The sequence below is a fragment of the Protopterus annectens genome, chromosome 1.part2 (genome assembly GCF_019279795.1).
Source record: "Protopterus annectens isolate FY-2018-M chromosome 1.part2, PAN1.0, whole genome shotgun sequence".
Classification (NCBI taxonomy): Eukaryota; Metazoa; Chordata; order Ceratodontiformes; family Protopteridae; genus Protopterus; species Protopterus annectens.
This window is the reverse complement of record NC_056727.1, coordinates 127719103-127742206: the sequence shown is the minus strand read 5'-3', so window position 1 is coordinate 127742206 and position 23104 is coordinate 127719103. Positions and strand designations below refer to the sequence as shown.

The window sequence follows — 23104 nt, the reverse complement described above, 5'->3', positions numbered from 1 at the left end:
GAGGAGTTGCAAATAGGTCGCAGCACGGCGTCCCCCATCTCCTGAAAACCTGAGCTGCTACTGTTTGGTTTAGAGACCACTCGTGAGGAGAGAGAATTGTCCTGCTCAATTTGTCTGCCAATATATTTGATTTTCCCGGAATGTGGGTCGCTACCAAGAAGCGGTTGGTAGCTACAGCCCATTCCCACACTCTCATGGCCTCTCTGCAAAGGGGGTACGATCTGGTCCCTCCTTGTTTGTTCAGATACCAGACCACCGACATGTTGTCTGTGTGGATGGCGATGATGCCCTGAGGAAGAAACTTGTGTAAGGCCTGTAGGGATAGAAGTACAGCCCTCATCTCCAACACATTGATGTGGAGAAGAGCTTCGTCTGGAAGCCAGGAGCCCTGAACTAGCCTGCCCAGACAATGCCCCCACCCTATCTGGGAGGCATCTGTCGTCAGGGTAACCACTGGAGAGGGAATAACAAAGGGGCTTCCTTGATTCAGATTGGATGTCTGAAGCCACCAGCGAAGGTCCCGTTTGCATGTTTCCGTAATCATGATGTGATGATTGAGGGGAAGATCCTGAAAGGACCATTGAGTTGACAATAGCCACTGAAGAATCCTCATGTGCAATCTTGCCAGAGGAACTAAAAGAACCGTGGCAGACATTGAGCCTAAAACTTGTAGAACCATCCTGGCTGGGGCTTTGGATCTCGAGATCAGAGCTTGAACTTGGCCCTGTAAAGTTTGGATCCTTTCGGCAGGAAGAAAGACGCCAAGATCAATTTTGAGTCTATCTCTGCTCCTATAAACCTTATGCGTTGAGAGGGCAGCAAGACAGACTTTGACCAATTGAATGTAATCCCCAGGGTAACACCCAGGGAGATGGTGGCTTTGAGGTTGTCCATTAGTAGATGCCTGGTGGTGGCAGTCAGGAGCCAGTCGTCCAGATAGGGAAACACTTGGAATCCAAGACTTCTCAGGTGAGCCGTCACTACTGCCAAACACTTGGTGAACACCCTGGGGGCTGTGGTGAGACCAAAGGGCAGAGCACAAAATTGGTAATGACTGACTCCCAGGCTGAAGCGCAGATACCTCCTGGACGCCTGATGTATCGGTATGTGATAATAGGCGCCCTTGAGGTCTATGGAGCACAACCTAACATCCTACGTCAACAATGGGAGAATGGATTGTAACGTGACCATTCGAATTTGGATTTCGTGACGGATTGGTTCAGTCTGCTGAGATCCAATATTGGTCTCAGGTCCCCTGTCTTTTTGGCACTAAAAGAACCTGGAGTAATTTCCTGATCCGATCTGGTCTGTGGGGACCGGTTGGATGACTCCCTTTTCTAGCAGCTTTAAAGCTTCTGCGGCTGCCATTTCCCTTTGACTGGGTGGTGGGTCCGGGATTTTTTGGACGGTGGGGTGAGTATGTGAATGGGATGGTGTAACCTCCGGCAATGATCCGAAGCACCCATCTGTCCTGAGTGATTGACTCCCAGGCTTTTAGGTGCTTGGCAAAACGACACCCGACTGGCTCCGAAGCAGCACAGCCGGGCAATCCCTCATGATGTGTGGGAGGCTGAAGAGCCACGAAAGGACTCGCGGTCTCCAGAATTGCGGGGCCCTCTGCCGCCTCTGGGACGGCGTCTCCCAGAAAAATTTCCCCGTCCTCTGCCTCTGGAAGGGGAATCTTCCTGCTGTTGTGGGAAAAACTTGCGAGATTTGCGGAACCACATCTTCCCACCTCCTTTAGCCTTGGGGTAAGGCCGAAAGGGAGTGGAATAACGGGCACCTACGGCAGATAAAGTTTTTCCCTCTTGCTCACAGCGGGTAAGGGTGTCTTTAACCTTCGGTCCAAACAAAGAGGACCCATCAAAGGGAGCGCCGGAAGGAAGACTTGAAGGCCTCCGAACTGACACAGCGGAGCCAGGCTTGTCTCCGTGAGAGCCACGCCTGTGCCTGCCGCTCTACCCGCCCCTTCGGCCGCATAGGAAATGAGCCTCATGGACGAGTTAGAAATTGACGTAAGGATAGCCAACTGAGAGCTAACCGACTGGGCTAGCTGCTCAGGTAGGTTACCCGAGAGGGAATCTGACAACTCCTTGACCAGATCCCTCTGAAGCCTGGTAAAATGTGCCAAATAATTCAGAGACCTTAAAGTAAAGGCCGCTGAAGTCAGGGTGCGCTTCCGCACCTGTCCATGCTCCTAGACTCCTTATTAGGAGGATGGACGGACGCTGAAGCCTCTGCCACGCCCTGTTGTGTAGCAGATGCCACCACCATGGCATCTACAGCCACGCCTTTAGTGAGGAACTCCTTCTCGGGGAGCAGACAAAAATTTATTTGGACGAGAAGGGACTGGTTCCACGGTATCTGGATGTTCCCACGCCTTCGACAAACTAAATCCAGAAGCTCGTCGGAGACACCCAGGAGGCGGAGGGCTGAGCCCCAAAGGCCTTGAGGAGCACTGACTCATCAGCAGAGGGGGTTTGGATATCCAGCCACCTCGTTGTTTGAGGATCTCTAAGATGTCTGCAAATGAGACATCATCCGAGGACGACTGGGACCCCTCTGCATCATCAAGATCAGTGTCCGATGTAATAGACTCGGGGAGTCCACGTGCTTCCTCTTGCACGATCTCTTCCTTGGGGTTCCTCCAAGACAACTCAAGAACCCTCAGGAGGAGGGGAACCCCAATGGGGTAACCTCAGGCCCAGGGGCTCTGCTGACTGCGGACAGGGGAACTGCCAAAGACCCAGTCTCCACGCCCAGGGAAGGTGCCGGTAAAGCCGAGAGATGGTCAAGAGGACTTGGCCAAGGCACTCCTCATGGCTCTGAAAGCCGGACCCCAGAATCCTGGGAGTGTCCGTCCCCGAGCCATGATAGCCGACGGAAGTCCCGCAGCAAGCACCGAGGGGAGGCTCGGAACCAAAGCATAGGTCCCAAACATCACCCCGGGTCCAGCCGAAGAAGTCCGTACCAAACTCGGACCCGAAGGCCTGGTTGGAGTAAGGGTCGGAGCCGACCCTAAGATCTCCACCGGCTCCAACAGCACCTGCTCCGACGGAGCCGAAGCAGTCGGAGGAGGAATGGCAGTGGGGTGGGCCAGGGTCATCGGCTCCGAAGCCAACTGGGTCGGAACCGAAACAAATTTTTGGAAGACTGGGGACTGGAACAGTCTTTGGAGCACCCTGTCTATATCAGAATCTGACATCCTCGAAGACCGAGAGGAAACTGAACGGGTTCGAGACGGCTTCTCCAACGGCCCCAAAGGACTAGGGGACCGGCTCCGAGGTGACTCGATGACTATCGGCGCCGAAGGAATACACACACTAGATTCCATCGGTGCCGAGGTGGACTTCGGCGCCGAGGAGGAAGTGTCTGAGCGGCGACCTTGTCGGCTCCGAGACCAGTGGAGCCGAAGGTGACCCGCCTCTCGATGCCCCAGCCATCGGCCCGAGCCAGAGGAGTCGAGACTGGTGGCATCGAGGCAGACTGTTCCATCCTCGGCTCAAGTCCTTGGAGCCAAGGAGAGGCCTGCCTATGTCTTTTGGCGGTCGGATCCGACGGACTGGTCGGAACCGACGCCCTTTTCTTTTTAGCCGGAGAAGGAGAGGATGCCAAGGCTTCTTCAAAAGAAGGTTTAATTAACCCCTTAAGAATCAATTTATTTTTCCTCTCCTGGAGGACCCTTGAGGAAAAAGCGTGACACACGCTGCATGACTCCTGTAAGTGTTTAGCACCCAAACAATACACACAGAGCGAGTGATCGCCTGTGATGGACATTTTGAAATTGCATTTGGTGCATTTTTGAAGCCCGAAGGCCTAGGATTTTGTGACATTATGGCAAAGAATCAGTAACTTGACAGAAAAAAATCACAAACTTTCTGTTTACTGACACTACCTAGTACAGTTAGGTAACAAAATAGTAAGGGTACTTCGAAACCCTGTAAGTTTTAGGAAGGTTGAAAGACCAGGAAGGCCCTAGATGAAGGAGACCTAACCAAACTCAACTCAATCACACAACAAAGTCTTTGAAAAACTCCAAACACACACAAAAGAGATAGAATAGCCGTGAAAACAGCTTTTTATGACTAGAACAAGAAATTCCTGACAGAAAAAAGTTAGTAAAATTACTACTTAGCTCAGCCAGCTCGAGACCACGTCTTCGCAGATTAGCGGCAAACGAGATCTGGGGGACTGGTAGTGGTGCATCCTGGGATATAGTAAGCTCAGCCAATAAGAGACTTCGCTCTTTGGCATAAGCGTGCCGAGTCGGAGCCGAGGGATCGGCTCCGAACCCATCAGTCAGAATGTAGGCGAGATAGGATCACATAACATCAACTGGTCGGATTGCCTATGACCAGATGTCCTGTGAATATAAAATCGAAGTTGTCTATGCACATCCAAAAGGTGTAGTTTGTATTCCCCTTTGTTCTGATAATTGGGAAAGAAAACTGGCAGGTTAATGGACTGATTGATATTTGACTCGGAAGCAACCTTAGGGAGAAAAGAGGGATTGGTCCTGAGGCAAACTTTATCCTTGTGGAAGGTTAGATACGGGGGTTTCACACAAAGGGCTTGAATTTCAGAAACTCTTCTAGCTGAAGTGATGGCGACGAGAAAGGTCGTCTTCCAAGACAAATTCTTGAGATCCACTGAAGCTGTAGGCTCAAAGGGGGAAGCTGTCAAGGCTTGAAGCACTAACGTCAAATCCCACGGAGGTACCACTTCCTTTACCGGAGGTCTGAGCAGGAAGGTGCCCTTCAGAAAGGTCTTGCACAGTTTTGAAGTGATCAAGGGACGCAGATCATGTCCGACATGGTAGTGAGAGATAGCTGCTAGTTGAACCTTGACGGTGGAACAGCTAGCCCCCTGGTGAAACAGTCCTGATAAGAAGTCTAGCACAGCAGGTAAGGGAGCTGTGAAGGGATCCAAGTTTTGACGTTCCGCCGAAATCGAGAAACGTTTCCATTTGCTACTGTAAATCTTCCTAGTAGAAGGCTTGTGGGCTGCTACTAGAATGGCTTTGACTGGGGAAGAGATGCCGGGAGTCCTAGCTATGAGTGGAACTGGAGCAGCCAAGCTGTGAGCTTGACACTGACCAGGTTCGGGGTTGGGAGACCCAGAGGGTGGGAAATCAGATCCGGGAGGGGATCTAGAATCCAAGGAGGATTCACCAGATGAGACCAAAGGTAAGGAAACCAGGTATGACAAGGCCAGAATGGGGCAATGAGGATAATCCTGCTCCCCAACCGACTGGCTTTCTGTAGAAACATTAGCATCAGGGGAAGAGGTGGATAAGCATAAAGCAGACCGGGAGGCCAAGCATGCACCAGAGCATCTCTCGGGGATTCCCCGACTTGGGGAATTACAGCGAAATAGCTGTTGCATTTGGTGTTTGAAGGAGAGGTGAAAAGATTGCAACAAGGCTGCCCCCACTTGGCAAAAATCTGATTCGCTACCTGCGGATTGAGAGACCACTCGTAAGGGGAAAGGATGGTGCGACTGAGTCTGTCCGCCAGGATGTTGGACCATCCCGGAATGTGCGTTGCAATGAGAAAACGGTTGGTGGAGATCGGCCATTCCCACACTCTCATGGCCTCTCAACAGAGTGGGTAAGACCTGGTTCCCCCCTGTTTGTTGATGTACCAGACAACCGACATGTTGTCCTTCTGGATTGCAATCATCCCTACAGGACGAAGGTCCTGAAGTGCTTGCAATGCTAACAGGACTGCCCTCATCTCTAGGACATTGATATGCAAAGAGGTCTCCGTGTTGTCCTACGTGCCTTGGACAGTCCTGCCCGAAGAGTGCCCCCCCCACCCGAGGCGAGAGGTGTCCGTGGTCACCGTGGCAAGGTGAGGGGCCATAGAGAAGGGGCGTCCCGTGTGGAGGTCCGGAGATTGCAGCCACCATACGAGAGCCCTCTTTCAAGCCCTGCTGAGGGGAATGGGATGACTCAGAGGGTAGTGATGAAAAGAACACTGGACTTGGAGGGTCCACTGCAAGACCCTCATGTTCAGACGTGCCACTGAGCCTAGAGCCCTCAGGACCAATTCCGCAGGAGGAGCTGAAGATAGAAGGATGGCCAGCACATGAAGCCTCAGGGTTCGAAGTCATTCAGGAGTTAAGAAGGCTACAAGATTGATTGTGTTTAACCTGGCCCCGATAAAATCTATGACCCAAATCGGGGTGAGAGAAGATTTGTCCATATTTATTGTGATCCCTAGCCAGGGAGCAATGCGAAGAAAATAGTTCCTGGCTGTGCAGAGTAGATGCCTTGTCGGGGCGGTCAGGAGCCAGTCGTCCAGGTACGGAAAAACCTGAATTCCCTGGAGCCTCAGGTGGGTCGCTATCACTGCTAACACTTTGGTGAACACCCTGGGGGCTGAGGTGAGACCAAAGGGGAGAGCCCTGAATTGGTAATGACTGGCTCCTAGGCGGAAGCGGAGAAACCTCCTGGAAAATCTGCCCATGAGAATGAGGTACTACGTATCCTTGAGGTCTATAGAGCACATCCAATCGTTCTCCTGTAAAAGGGGGAGAATGGATTGAAGAGTGACCATCCGGAACTTCTCTTTGGTTACTGACAGGTTCAAGAGGGAGAGATCGAGGATTGGCCTCAAGTCCCCCGTCTTTTTTGGCACCAAAAAGAACCTGCAGTAATAACCCGATCCAAGCTGGTCTGGGGGGACGTGTTGGATGGCTCTTTTTTCAAGGAGCTGCTGAATTTCCACAGCTGGGCCTCCCTCTGATCAGGTGGGACATCGGGGAGGTGCTTGGGGAAGAGAGGGGGGTAAGAGAAGGGAATCTGGTAACCTCTGGATATGATGCAAAGCACCCAGCGGTCTGCTGTGATGGACTCCCAAGCTGCCAGGTGCCTCGAGAAATGTCCCCCGACTGCCACCAGAGTGGAGCAGTCAGGCAACACCTCAGGGCTGCTGCATGGGCCGATCAGAGAAGGGTTCTCTGGACCCAAAGTTCTTCGGGCCCCCTCTGCCTCTAGGGCGGCGTCCTCCCTGTCCTCCTCTGCCACGGAAGGACTGGGAATCCGGAGTGGACTGGGACGGTTGCGACTTCCGGAACCACATCTTCTTCTGTCCCTTTTGGTTCCTGGAGAAGGACCTCTGGGGAGCAGAGAAGCGGACTTTGACGGCATACAACGTCTTCCCGTCCTTTTCGCTCTGGACCAAGGTGTCGCGAACAGTCTTCCCAAACAGGGTAGGACAATCAAAAGGGGCATTTGCGAACGACACCTTAAAGGGTTCCGCAAAATCACAATGCCGGAGCCAGGCCTGACGCCTCATGACGAGGCCTGCTCCGCTGGCTCTAGCGGCTCCCTCCGTGGCATGGGATAGTAGCTGCATAGAGGTACTGGAAATGGACCTAAGAGTGGCCATATGGGTGGAGTACAGCTGTTTGTCCTCCACCGACATGGACTCCGGGGACGATGCAGCTTACTCCTTAATGAGATCCCGCTGCAGTCGAATAACGTGTGCCGTATAGTTCAGAGACCTAACCGAGAAGGACGCTGAACTAAACACCCACTTCCCTAAGCGGTCCAGCGATCGGGACTCCTTGCCCGGGGGGTGGACCGAGGGGCTCTCTTGAGCTAGTTCCCTCTTAGTGGCCGCCGCCACCAACATGGCATCTACCAGGGGACCCTTGCTCCAATGGGGCCTATCCGCAGGGGGACTGAGGATCCTGTCAGGGTGCTTCGGGACTAGCTCCACAGTGTCCGGCTCCTTCCACGTCCTGGTGGTAATCAGGTCCACCAGGGGGTTGGCCGGAGGGGACGCCCAAGAGGTAGAAGGGCCTGCTTCAAACACCTCCAGGAACACTGACGCGTCCGAGGTCGGCTTTGGGGCAGACCACCCACCTCTGATCCTGAGCATTTCCATGATGTCTCCAAAGGAGACATCCTCGGGGAGTGACCTTGGGGAGCCTTCCCCTTCCTCCAAATCCGTGTCTTCAGTCAAGGACTCAGGGGAGTCCACGTGCCTCCTCTTGCACTTCCACTTGTGAAGGATCTCCGTCGTCTCTAAAGCAGAAACTGGTAGCAGGCCCTTGGCTACCAGTTTTGCCTTCCTCTCTTTTAGGGCTCTGGGGTTGAAACCTGCACACACAGCACATGGCAGACATGAGGAACGCCCAGGCAAATAACACACAGAGTGTGGCTATCAGTCGGTGCATTTTTTAAACATTGGTTTAGGCTGGTCAGCCATAACACATAACACACTCCATTCAGACAAACGCTAAACTAGACACGCACACACACAAGGGTTGGCTAGGCCTACTCTACCTCAAAAACACAAACTTTCTAAACTTTTTTTTTTTTTTTTTTTTAACAAACCAACAACAAGACGAAGGGGAGGAAGGGTTGCTCACAAACAACTACTCTCACACACTAATTTAAGTATCAATGTTCCACTTACTACACCCACCCAACTTGGAGCTATACAGACCACGATGTGTATACATGAAGCGGCAAATGAGATCTGAGGGAAGGTAGGAGAGGTGAGGGATTATGGGTAAGGGGAGGAGCTTGGAGCAGATGCTTGATAAAATGTTGCCGGCTCAGATCTGATATGGATCCGAATACCCACAGGTTGCAGATAAATTAAGTTAACTACTTCAGATTAAAAGTTTATCTTCAGTATAATATTATGTGTTCTATACACATGAACGAAAATAAACACTGCAAAACAATCAGTAGTCTTTAATGTACTATTTTTTCTTTGCATCTGCCTACCACTGAACTGAAGTCATAATCATCTATGCGTTCCCCATCACTGCTGCCACTGAAGGCTACTGACACAGGATGACTGGAAATTACCACAGTTAACTAGTAATGGATGCAGAGCCATATGCGGCACTAAGTGACCTAGCAGTTACCTAAAGCCCACTAGGGGCTGCCATAACATTTAATTTTAATTAAACTATTAAAAAAAACATTTCTTCTTTACAGATGTACTCTTTGCCTGTGGTCAGTGTGTGCATCTTTAGTACAATGCATGCACATCAACATGAGAAGCTTCATTACTGGAACTTCCTTCATGCATGCATAGCAACATGGGAGATTTGATTTCTCACGTCTCAAACATAAGTTGCATTTAGGGCTACAGCTGCCATTTTGGAGAAGAAATGCTGTTGTTCCTTTTAAATGCACAGAAGCTCCATGGAATGGGAGATGAGTGTTCCTTCAGCGGGTAATCGTATGTCTGTCTGTGTAAAATGCCCTAGTTAGGGATGAGAGGTTTGTATATTAGCTCAGGCTCAAACCCTGTACCTTGGCTAGAGGAGATAGGACCTTTAATCCTTTATATCAGCCACCAAACTACTCACTTGAAAGGAGTCATTTTGTCTTTTATTGGTTGATAAATTTTGTTTCACTGCTTAATGGAAAAAATGTTCAGAATTGCATTTTTCAATGAATGTTACTTTCAGTGCATTTTCAAGGAATGTGAATTTCAGTGTTTTTTCAAGAAATGTGAGCTTTAAGGGAAGAGAAGTTTAATCCTGCTCATGCATAGTCTGTTTTCATTGTGCAACTGTTTTGTTTAGCAAACAGCTGTCAGTGTTTGTGCGACAGATTTGAAAGCAGTGTTAGTAGCACAACAGGTAACATACTTGCCTTTGGTGCAGAAGGCTGTGGGTTCTACTCCCACATTTTTTAATTTCTCCAAGTCTAATGGGTTTCTAATATCATGAGGGGAATGGACCCCATTCCTAAGTAAAAGCATGATTAAAGTTCATGAAATTAGCATTGTTTCAATCTTTGACAATAGCCAGAAGTGCACTTCGCAGCACCTGCAAAGTGCACAGTACTGACTCCTGCAAGTCATGCGGAGTTACATGTATCGGTAACATATCTAAGTATGACTGTAAATTATTTTTTATAACACCCATTGCTCCTACTACTATTGGAACTGTCTAGGTATCTTTCTTTCACATTGCCCTCGTTTCTGTCTGCAAATCCTGGGATTTTATGACTTTGTCTCTCTATATATGCAAGACACACACAGGGTGTAGAAATTTTAATGATCAATACTACTTTTCATGGACTTCTATGCAGGTTCATAGGTTCATAGATTAGTGTAGAAATTTTAATGATCAATACTACTTTTCATGGACTTCTATGCAGGTTCATAGATTAGTACTAAGCTAACTGCCCTTGCAAGCCATTTTAAGCCTAGCCATTTATCCCTTGTGAGACTCAAACCCTGCACCTTGTGTTTGTAAGGCAAACACCTTAACCATTAGGCCACCCTCCCAACCCATCTGGTTTTCTCACATCTATCTGTAAACTTAATCATTTTCTAAAATGCCTTGTGGCTCATGTTTCCAATGTTCTTCAGCTACTTCAATATTATAATGTTTACACAATCCCCAATGCAGCAGTCTTGTCACATTATTATGCCATTCCGTATACAGTCCTGCCATTAGAATATCACAACCAGCAACAATATGTGCGACTGCTTCCAATTCTGCTTTACAAAACCTACAATTGTCTGTTTCTCCTACAAATTCAAAGGACTTTATAAACCAATATGTACATAAGTCCACTCTCTTGGGCTGCCAATATTAACCTTTTGTCTTTTGGTTTAAAGTCACCTCTCCTTAACCATTCCTGCATTTGATATCATGATCAACATGAGGTTGTTCCAAGAGTACTCTTTACTTGCAACTATATTTATTCATTTTCTACATTTCTTGCCTTCTCATCTGATCCTTAACCTTATATTATTTCTTTTATTTTGTGGCACATTCAGTTGCTGCCTAATTTTTTATCTACTTCTGGTTTTATTTCCATTCCCACTTGATACACTAAGCAGGGAAGTAATCATAAAACTTATTTTCCTCGTGTTTTAAAACTTTCAATATGTTTGGGTCTTGTGAGGTCAGCAGATATGTAAGCAGTCCTACGACTGCAGATCTTTACATGTAATTAATTTCAAGGAAGCCGATACTTCCTTCAGAACATGGAATATACAAGTCTTGGTATACACTGACTTTATAAATCATTTGATAAGCATGAAGCATCCTTCTTGTCTTCCTGTCCAACTGATACCACACCTTTTAAGTCCAGTCAATCACTCCAAAACTGTAAGTTAGGACAGGAGCAGCAAACTGGTTTATAGATTGGACTTTGTTCCTAAACTTTGGCACTGTTTTCAGTATTAATTTTAGTCTTCTAAAATATACTTTACTAACTTTTATTTGCATTTGTTCATGTTTTATTGTTGATCTTTCATCAATTCCCAAATATTTCTATACCCCCTCTTGCTCAAGTTCTTTTATATCACATTCCTGTCCCAGGCGGATATTTTCTTAATGCTGCAGCTTTCCTGCTTTAAAGGTTGCTTTTGCACATTTATCAAGACCAAATTACATTCTGATACAATCTGAAACAGTTTTGACCACTTGCAGTTGTGCTTTCAGTTTATCATCTGATGAGCTATACAGTTTTAAATAATCCACAAAAAGATGATGAGAAGTCTTATTTTAAACACTCTTTCCATGAATGTGGAATACTGTCAAATGCTTTTTTGTAGTCTATCCATGCCATACTTAAGATTCTTTCCCTTCTTACAGTTCTCCATTGACTTTATTTAACAATAAATGCTCCTTTATTCCATATGACTTTCTTTTGTTACTCTTGTTCTACTGCTATGATTGAGTTTTCTTCCAAATGACTACAAACTGTCAGCATCAATTCCAGTGTATAGCTTATACGTCATCAGAATGCAAGTTATTTGTCTATAGTTTTTAGGATACCTTGCAGGTTTGCTCTCAATTAGGAGCATTTTTTTCCTGTTGTTAACCAGGTTGGTGTCTGTTCGGGGTGCATATATAAATAGTTCTTACTCATAGCTAAATCTTCATCTAAAGATGTTAATACTTTTAGCCAGAAGTTAGGTAGCATCTGGGCCTGGGGTTTTCCAGTTAGGAGCTTTTCTTAACTTTGTTTCAACCTCTCTGGACATTACGTCACCCTATTTCATATCCTCTACATTTGAACTTCTTATTCTTTCTTTTACTTTCTATCCATTCAGCATCTTTATTATGATCCACAGGATCTTCATAGATATTTCTCCAAAATGTATTTATTTCTTTTTTTGTGATATTTCAATTCCTTTTTTCTTCTTACCCAATTCTCTATAAAACTTTTTTGGTTCATCAATAAATTGCTTATTTTGTACTTTTCCTTTATATTTATCTGCATATCTTCAATATCTTGATATTTATATATCATATAAGTTTTTCTGCCTGTGCTGATATTTTTAGTTTATTATTTCCAACACTGTATGATAAATGCTGATCTGCTCTGATACTGTGCATTGCTTTTATCAAGTCTATCTTTCTGAGTATTTTTGTTGATCTGTTTTCTCTTCTATACTCTAACAGTGACACTTCTTGTCTTAATTACATTATAGTTTTCGCTATTCAATACTTCCAAGATGGCATTTGATTTCTCCCCTTCCTTTCCCTTACTGCTCTGTGTTTTTATGGTAAGACTTTATCTGTTACTAATCTAGCTGCACAGTACTATATCCTATTTACTTCTGTTACAAAGCATGGCTCTCTACGAACAGAACTAATTACTGTGTTCATTTGTTATCACACTTCTAACATTTTGGGTTTTATTGACTTTCTGGAGTCTATGCCCCCCCCCCCCAAAAGCCAACTCTACCGATCTCTCCACCCCTAAAGGACCAATCACAATACCAGAGGAATGCCAGGCACCCAGCATTACTGCAGCACAGGTTAAAGCTGCATTGTCCAAGGCCAAGAATACAGCTTCCATGAGACCCGACAATATCCCTGGATTGTTCTACATGAACTACGAAGTGAAATGGTACCACATCTGTGTGCCCTGTTCAATCACAGCCCCACCTCAGGCTTTGTCCTTACCGAATGGCGTACTGCTACAGCCATCCCTCTCCATAAAGGAGGAGTGACTACAGACCCTGGGAATTATTGCCCCATTAGCCTGATGAGTCTGATATGTAAGGCTATGGAGCATATCATCATGGACCTAATTAACAAGGATGTAGGGAATCTCCAAACTCTAGATCCCATGTAATTTGGTTTTGTGAAAGGTAGATCATGTCTGCTCAACCTGGTTGACTTTTTTGAGTCTGTCACCAGAACTGTGGATAAGGGCAAGGCAGTTCATACAGCCTACCTCGATCTGGCCAAGGCCTTTGATACCATTCCCCACTCAGGAATTACTGATAAACTCACCAAACTAGGCATCAACTCCTATATCACTAAGTGGGTTGCAAACTGGCTCACAGATTGAACCCACAGTGTGAAAGCAGCGGACTCCAAGCCAGTCTACCGACCAGTCACAAGTGGAGTCCCACAGGGATCAGTCCTGGGTCCTCTCCTGTTTGGCATCTACTTCTCAAGTCCAGGCCAACACGAAGGGACTCTGGACGATCAAATTTTGCAGATGACTGCAAGCTGGGAGCCATTATTAATTTCCCAAGTGATGTAGACATCCTACAGAAAGGCCTCATTGAGACCAATGACTGGTGTCACAACCATGGCCTTAAGCTTAATGCCAAAAAATGCTTCATCATCTCCTTTGGGAAGAACTCAATTCCCACTAATTACCACATCGATGGGAGCCCACTGAACACTGAAGGCGTTATAAGAGATCTGGGGACACAGGTTGACAGCAACCTCTCCTTCAACCACCACATTGCCACTGTGGTCAGAAAGTCCTTCTATGTGGCACATCTCATTACCAAGGGTTTTGCATTCAGGAAGAAAGAGGTCATCATCTCTATCTACTCTTCCCTCATTAGGCCAATCATCGAGTATAATGCCCCATTTGGCATGTACCTCACTAGACACATGCAACAGCTGGAAATGCCACAAAAGTACCTCACGAAGAAGATCCTAGGCCTTAAGCAGATGTCCTACATGGACAGGCTCAAAACACTCCAGCTATTCTCGGTCTCATATCATCTACTAAGAGGTGATCTCTGCTTGACTTACAAAGCCATGTCTGACCCACCTCTGTTAGAAATGCTACATCTAAAGAAATCCAAATCCCTCCACACCACACTCTCCAGAGACCTCAACCTTATTACCACAATCAACATGCTGGAGGGACAGGTTCATAACCCTGAGAATGCCAATGTTCTGGAATAGACTTCCCACACATGTCAAGCAGAGCACCTCATTGGCCCTCCAAGAGAAATCTTGATGAGTGGATAGGAAATAGACAGTTCACCCCAGGGATCACTGCAGTGGCTTTACTTGATAGAGGCACTGGGAATTAACGGTGGGCGGCACAATGCCAGGGCACTTTTATGGGCTAGGCTTGCAAAGGCTCCTGGGCCATTAGCCTAGTTCACACCTAAGAACCTATGAATCTATTGATCTTAACATGTCTGTTTATCTCTATTAAATCAAGCAAATCTTCTCTTAGATCATTTTGTTCTAAACTAAGGGCACATTCTTTGTTCTCCATTTCCTGTGGGCATTCTACAGAAGGTTCCGCCACATTCTCTTCAGCTTCATCCTGTGTCATCCATTGCTCTTTCATATGGGAACTCCCTGGCCTATCACTCCATAACATGACTGCACCCAGTAGATTGCTGATACTGCAGTGCACTTTAAAGTGGTGGGGTGCTGCAATCCTGAGTGTCATCCTTCGGCTGGGATGTTAAATGAAGACCCCATCTGTCTGTGTTAATGGTTAAGGATAAGTGCTGTGAAATATTTTACGTCCACCTGAGCTATGAAAAAGAGTAGGGGGAAATTCGCCAATGCCCTCACCAAACTTCCCCTGGCAGTATAAATACCAACAAGGGTCTCCCCTGAAATGATGCTACTAGCCTTGTGGGACTAACCTGATTAACAAAGGATATTTAAATTAAAAGTTTTAAATTAAATCCATGTCTCTGCCTTCATTTCAAAAGTAAAGAAGAAAATATCATGCACATCACAGTTTTGACCAGTGTTTATGGCAACTGGGGGTGTGGTTCTAGTCAATTCTCCTGTCTAGGGCCCCATCTGACCATGACCCAGCTCTTGATAGATGTAATCTACGAAGGAGTAAGTAAAGTCCCATGATTCTTCTATGTACTACTTAATTTGCAGCATCAGGTAGTTGCTTGTAGTATGTGTGATTAGAAAGTTGTCTGCTGGTTGGTTTCAGAAATGTAGTCAACATGGTTTAAACCATTTGCCTACCTTTTTCATGAATATATTGTGGTTGGATTTCGAAGATTTTACTGCCTTTCTTTCTGAGGGTCAAAGGTTTATTCAGGTCTCTTTGTGGACATTTGGGATGCAAAAATTGACACTTTGGGGAGAAAACAGTACAGCTACCCATCTTTGCATTATCATTCACCTGGGGAATAAAGTTTGAAGGTTTATTAATATCGATTTCTGAATTCACATTATCTGAATTTCTCTCTCTCTCTTTTACCCAGTTCTGTCTTGGCAGGTCATAATCTGGAAACTAGATGCTTGTCTGTGGGGTTGGGGGGGGGGGGTGGTTTATACTTTGACTTGGTAACACTTGCTGCCAACTACTCAGTGTTACCTTTTCCTCTAAAAATACTCAAGGAGTTGCTTGATGTTACCAAAATTAGTGAAATCATCAAGCTAAATGTCTAAAAGCATGACGAAGACTTAGAGCTGGCTGCTAGAATATCTGTCCAGAGTGGGAATTCAAATGCAAAACTGAACACTTACCAAAATGTCAGTGAGAAGTCGATAATCTTGGATTTCTCCTGGTTTCTCTGCACTGGATTTTGTGACTAAGCCTATTGCTACACCAGCTACAGGAGCTGAAATTGGGACACCTAAAGGACAAAGAAAAAATAATAATATATTTGTTCCCTTCTTAATCTCGTAAATCTTATCACTCTAAAATGATTTTATTTTACTTTACGCATTTATTAACTGTGTAAACCAACTCAGCATAAGTATCCCTTTACAGGGGCAACACAGGAGGACTGTCTGGTCAAATAACTTGCTCAAAGTCACACAGTAGGCAAACAGAAGTGGAAAGAATCAAACACTTAACCCCCCTGACTACAGGAAACAACTCATTAACAGTTTGGAGCCCTATTCCTACACATTGTCAGATTACATGTAGAAGTCCATGTGCACATGCAAACACAAGAAAAAGCGCATTATTCAAAGAATACCTGCATCCATTAAGGCCATGCTTCCACTGCACGCTGAAGCCATCGATGATGACCCTGAATTGAAAAAATAATAATTCATATTAGCAATTACCCTGGAATGAAAAATTAAACTGGGCAATACAAATTCTGTCAGTTAAAAACATCTATGTTGTCAACAGTAGCACATAATGCTCTTACATTACAGGCTGATCTACTAGTGCTGCTTATATGATGGGCAGCAGGTTGGGTAGTATTCCTCCATAAATGGAATTTGGCTTTTTTTTAAGCAAAATCTGCTCAATTCCTCAAAGCTCCTCTTAGTCTGGCTACTTCACCTGAGAGTTACAGATAATCTGCTGCTTCTAAAGCCATCCACTGCTAAATGAACAAAAACAAGTATCATTTTGCACTTCTGCTGATTATTTTTTACTGTATTTCATAAGAATCCTGTATTGTTACTTTTCTTACACTTTAGCAGAGTTTCAAAGCTGAACTGTTTCCACTGCTGCTGTAGTAGAAGATTTCATTGTGTCTGCTAGTTTTACAGGACAGTAGTGTCTAGATTGTGTAGTTTCCCACTCCAAAACCAGCATTTTTATATTAAGAGGGTTTTCTGACTGCACTTCTGTGGCAGAAGTGTGCTGTAGCAAACCTATCCAAGTTGAGAGCTGCTGGCTGAAAGCTTATTGTGTGTTTTCCTAATTGGTCTGTAGGACTTGCGGTTGTAAAGCTTTTTTCTGATTCTATATAAGCCCAGTGTTTTTCCTAAGCTGCTCTCAATGCAGCAGTGGCTAGCAGTGCCCTGTATGGTCATAAATGCTTTCAAGTTAAAATTTCCTTTAAAATAACTATCTCTGCAACCTTCTTCAGTCCCCGAGCTGCGCTAGGAGCATCTGTGTTGTTGGGAGAGTAGTACTGCCTTGTTGAGTTCACATTGAGTACAGCACACATTCTTCAACTGTGTGCTATCATCCCAGTCCAGTTAAATCTACCCACTCTTCTCCTTGGTTAAATCCTCAGTAAAAAAACCTGAAGCCATGGATAGGAACTTTCCTGCTATCTCTGTGGCCAGCCTGGTAGACATGGACATCATGAGGCAATGGAGCAAATGTCTCATGTATTCTGACAACCATGTAACCCTGAAAGAAACACAGTATGTGACAGATGTAGTTATACTATGAAAATTGAGACACTACTTTCAAATACTGACAAATCAAATGACAAACAGGTTGTCAAAACATGCACATCACTTCCCTCACTAAATAAAGCCTCACTAGTGACTTACCAAAACCTCAGAGGCTTTCTTAAGCTGCCCTCAGAAACCACTAGCAAACAAAATCATGTCAACATCAACCACTGTGCATAAAAATAAACATCACAGTGTCTCCACAAGCAAGCCACTAAGGCAAAACACCACACATTCAAGCATCTTGGTCATAGGAGACTCCAATGTGAGATACATAGATGCCCCCCTTCATCAGGCTGGATAAAGAAAGAGTTACACCCACTTCACCAGGTTGTATAAAAAAAGAGATACAGTCAGTTGCCTGTCAGGGGCCAGGATTCGTCAGATTGTGCAGGCACTCGGGTCATTCATCCACAAGTACCAGTATGACTCAGTCATAGTCCACGTCAGTGTAAATGACCTAAGACCTACCCTCCCTGAACTACATGAAGAGACAGATATAATGGTTCTCTCTGAATATATGTCACAGGCTGGTATTACTCTTGCACTGAGCAGCATTCTACCCTCACCCTGCCCTCACCCTGAATGATGTCATAATACAAACAGAAAATGACTGACTTCAATAACTGCCTTAGTTACTAGGGTCATTCCAAGGGGAGTTATTAATGTCAGGCTGGGACAACATGATCGAAAGACCATACTGCTTTGTCACAGACAGTCTACACCTGTTTCTGCTAGATGTAAGAATACTGGCAAAGGCATTAGCCACCCCCATGGTGCCTTTTTTTAGGCAGTGCCAAATGGACCTACCAAAACAACAAGTTCTTCTAATGCCAAGCTGAAGGTACTACTGCTCAATGATAAGAGTCTTAACAAGAAACTGTACTCCCTGGAAGCCCTCCTTGCTCTGGAGAATGCTGACATCTGCGCAGTTACAGAGATGTGGTTCAAGGCTGTGGAAAACACCCAAGCAGTGCAAGGCTAAGATGCCTAACACACATACACACCACCTTCTGAAAAGGAAAAAAACAAAAGGAGGTGGTGTTTCCATTTACATAAAAACAATCACACCTCAAGGTTGGTCAAGTTCAACTCATCACAGGTAAACTCCCTCACCATATCATCGCTAGCTACAGGTCCCCAGCCATGAAAACCACTCAGCATACCCGAAGTTAATAGAATCGCTTATTATTCAGCCCAACATACTACTCATAAGTGATTTTATCTACCCCTCAATAAAGTGGCAAAAAATATACGACCGCTAACATGCAGGCTCAGAGATTCCTAGACTGTCAATGTAGATGCTCTGAAACAGCTAGTCTGCACTCCCACTAGCAGCTGAAATATTCATGACAAAGTATTCTCAAACATGGTCATTACTCCCCCCCACCGTAATGTCCTTATTGGTAAGGTAAGATCATAAATCAGTCTCCTTTGAAATAAAGATAATGGTAGAACCTCCATCAAATCCTAAACCCCTAAATAATTTTTCCAAGGCAAATTACCTTCTTTCAACTGACAGCATAGGTCATTTTAAAACTCCCCCAACCTTGAAATATGAAAATCTATGCAGAAGTATACACAAATGCCCTGCACAACCACTTAAATAACTGCACAGAAATGGCAGCACCAGAACGAACTAAGCCCAAGTCTAGCTGGAAAAACAAGTCATCTGGCTGAACCCCTGGCATAAATAGATTATACAACAGAAGGAAGAAATTCCTATCTAGAAATAAGAAGGAGGGTGCTCAACAGAGAAAAAAAAATCTCCCAAGCAAGGGATAGCCGCAAAACATTGTTTTAGTTATGGCCGAAATCTTAAGGGAAACACTCAACGATATGCTGAGTTGGCTGTAGATGGCACTACCTATACCCAGCCAGAGGAAATGGCAAACTTACTAGGCAAATAAATTAATTTCAAATTTCATCCCCTCATCACCTCTGGTCACTTCCCATGAATCTCCCCACCACCATTCCTTTGTCTGTTCTCACAAAAGAATAAGTCACCACTGCGCTCTCTACAGCTAGCAACACAGCATCAATGTGCTGTGACATAATCCCAGTGTGCCTATTAAATAGCCTGAAACATGATCTACTGGACCCAGTCAGGTCTCTATTTGACCAGAGTCTTCAAACAGGCTTTGTCCCAGTAGAGTGGAGGACATCAACAACAGTCATACCTCTGCACAAGAGGGGACCATCAACGGACCCAGAAACCTACCGACCCATAAGTCTGACTAGCCTCATATGCGAGGCTACAAAAAAGATAATCTTGGACCTGACTAACTAAGACACAGGAAATTTCTAGATTCTTGACCTAACCCAGTTCAGCTTCAACAAGTACAGATCCTGCCTGCTCAATCTGGTGGACTTCTTTGAGAAGGTCACTAAGGCCATGGATGAAGGTAAGACAGTGCATACCACCTATCTTGACCTGGCAAAGGCATCTGACACAGTATTCTTCTCTGGTATTGAAGAAAAACTCACAAAATTGGGCATAAAACTCTACATCACCAGAAGGCTAGCCAACTGGCTCATGGATAGGACACTTTATTAATCGGGGGAAGCCACATCTAGGAAGAGGCCATCACCGGTGGAGTACCACAGTGCTCACTGCTGGGCCCCCTCCTACTTCTCAGATGTCAAGCCAAATGTAGACGGCTTTTGGCTGACCACATTTGCTGATGACTGCAAGTTGGGGGTAATCAGTGACTCCCCAAATGATGTTGGTAACCTACAGAAAGTACTGATGCAGACCGATGAATGGTGTTAAAGCTATGGCATCAAACTAAATGCGAAGAAATGCATAATAATACCCTTTGGGAAATCAAATACCCCTGCAAAGTACAATACTGACAGTACCTCCCTCCAAAAGTGGACTCAGTGGTGAGAGAGATCTGGGTACTCAGACAGACAGTAATCTGAACTGTGTCCATGGTGGAGAGGAAACCCTTCTACATGTCTCAGCTTACAAGTAAGGGTATAGTACGCAGATCCAAGGATGCTACAGTATCACTGTAATTGGTCCTCATCAGACCAATAATCGAGTACAATGCACCCTTTAGCAAACACCTCTCCAGGCACCTGCAACAATTAAGGGTGTCCGCAGAGGTTTCTCATAAAAAAAAAAAATATAAGTTACAACCAACATGGCATATGCGGACTGATTAAAAGCCCTATCAGAGTATTCAGTTTCCTACCAATTACTGAGGGGTGGTCTATGCCTGACCTTACAAGTTAATCTCTGACCCAGCCCTGATGGAAATGTTTAATATTCACAAAAAGTACAGTTTTGTACCTACCATAAATGTAGATGTTCGAAGATCCACATTGCTGCAGTCCTTACTTATGGGTAGTCCGCTCTCCTCGGTCGGCCCGAATACCAAAGTATTAGGCTGACGTCGGTCATGGGCGCACAGCCCTGACATCAGAGCGTCAGGGTATAAAAGCGCATGACCGACGTCATATCCTCAGTCTTTTCTTGCCCCAGATGTCAGAAGGCCCTAAAAGAAAGGCCACAGCCAAAAAACAGAGTACCTTCCCAAAAGATATGCCCAACTACAGCCATCACCCAAACCATATAACCATGCTAAGCTACAGAGGGGAAGGAGGGAGGGGAAAATTGGACTGCAGCAATGTGGATCTTCGAACATCTACATTTATGGTAGGTACAAAACTGTACTATGTTCTTCATCTCACATTGCTGCAGTCCTTACTTATGGGTAGAATCCCAAAGCAACGGGAAAGGGAGGTTGGCAAAATCATAAAGCATTAGGGGCTGCTAAAATGCCCTGTAATATTGCAGTGGCAAATCCAGCCCTAGACTTAGAATAAAGAGGAAGGTGGTAATGTTTAGAAAAAGTATGTACTGAACTCCAAGTGGCTGCTTCCAAAATATCCTTTGTAGCTACCCCCCCTTAGAAAGGCAGTAGAAGTTGCAGTAGCTCTAGTGGAATGAGGTCTGATTCCAGTCGGAATCTCCTTACCATGATGGGAATAACAAAAAGAAATACAAAACCCAATCCATTTAGAAATAGTTTGTTTTGACACAGGTCTACCCTGTGAACCCAAAGCAAAAGAAACAAACAACTGCTGAGACTGTCTGAACTCCTTGGTTCTGCTCAAATAATAACGCAACTGCCTGTGAATATCCAAAGTATGCAAAATCTTCTCCCCTTTATTTTGAGGATTTGCATAAAAAGTAGGCAAATGAATAGTTTGGTTTAAGGCCACACTAGAAACCACTTTAGGCATAAAGGAAGGATTAGTACGCAAAGATACCCTATCCTTATGAAAAATCAAGAAAGGCTCCACTGCCATAAGGGCCTGTAATTCAGAAACCCTTCTTGCAGAAGTAATGGCCAACAAAAAAGCAGTTTTCCATGACAAATACTTTAACTCGGCAGTAGCTGTAGGCTCAAAAGGTTGTAGAGTAAGCTTTTCCAACACAAAATTGAGATCCCAAGCAGGAGTAGGAGCTCTACGTGGGGGTCTTATGTTCTTTGCCCCTCTGAGAAACTGCTTAAACAAAGGATGAGAGAATAAAGGAGGGTCACAGTCATAATTAGCGAAATGGCTGCAGCATGAACCTTTATGGAGGAGAAGGACAAACCTTTGTCTAATAACTCAGTAAGATATTGTAAGGAAGCACTCAAATTAGGATTGGAAACATCAAAGTCCTTCCCTTTGCTCCAAATAAAAAATCTCCTCCATTTATCAGCATAAACTTTCCTTGTACTAGGCCTCCTGGCCTCCAAAATAACATTCAAAACTTGTTGTGGAAGCTGAGAACCTCCAGAATCTAAAACAGAATATGCCAGGCTGTTAGATGCAGAGACTGAATTCTGACATTGAGAAAGTGATTGCCCTCCTGAGACAAAGGTGTGGAATCAAAGGCAGAGGCCATGGAGGCTCTCGGACCAAACTCCTCAGTAGTGGGTACCAGTGTTGTCGAGGCCAATCCGGTGCTATCAGGATCATGGATGGCTTGTCTTGTCTGGCCTTCAAGAGAACCTTGGGCAGAAGAGGTAGAGGTGGAAAGGCATATACATGAAGATTGTTCCAACTGAATGACAGAGCGTCCACCTTCCAAGCTGTGGGATGAAACCTTTTTGTGCAAAACTTTGGCAACTGGTAATTTAGTGGAGAAGCGAACAGATCTATGTCTGGAGTTCCCCATGACACTGTCAACTTTTAAAATACCTGAGGATCCAATTTCCACTTGTGAGGATCCACTATTTGTCTGCTCAATACATCTGCTAAGGAGTTCTGTGCTCCTGGTAGAAATCTTGCCTGAAGATTGAGGTTGTAACTTTGTCTCCCACAAAATCATCGCTTGTCTGCAAAGAGGGTACGAATGAGTTCCCCCTTGCTTGTTGATGTACCACATGACAGTTGTGTTGTCTGTTAGAATCAACACCTGCCCTGGGTGAAGTAAATCCTTGAAAGCCATCAATGCAAATTGTACTGCTAACATCACCTTCAAGTTGATATGCAAATGTTGAAGTCTGGCAGGCCACGTGTCTTGCACCCATTTTCCATTGAGGTGTGCTCCCCAAGCCTTGTCCGAGGCATCCGTCGTTAGAATCTGACTCGCCTCTGGTCAGGTCACATAGAGTCCCTTGTTTAGGTGACATTCCTGAGCCCACCACAAAAATTCCTTCTGAATGCAAGGTATTATCTGAATGACAGTGTCTAGATCCTGGCAGTGTTGTGTCCATAGATTTTTGAGATACCATTGAAGCTTCCTCATATGCAATTTGGCATT

General features: G+C 45.2%; 1 protein-coding gene across 1 annotated transcript in view; it reads right to left on the bottom strand.

The window, feature by feature from the left end:
- Positions 1-23104, bottom strand: part of PNPT1 (polyribonucleotide nucleotidyltransferase 1) — a 1644852-nt gene that overhangs the window by 456142 nt on the left and 1165606 nt on the right. Inside the window, exons 18-19 of the mRNA XM_044055211.1 lie at positions 16173-16226; positions 15715-15824 (exon numbers count right to left, since the gene is read on the bottom strand). Coding sequence (XP_043911146.1) covers positions 15715-15824; positions 16173-16226 — 164 coding nt within the window. The remainder of the gene's footprint in view (positions 1-15714; positions 15825-16172; positions 16227-23104) is intronic.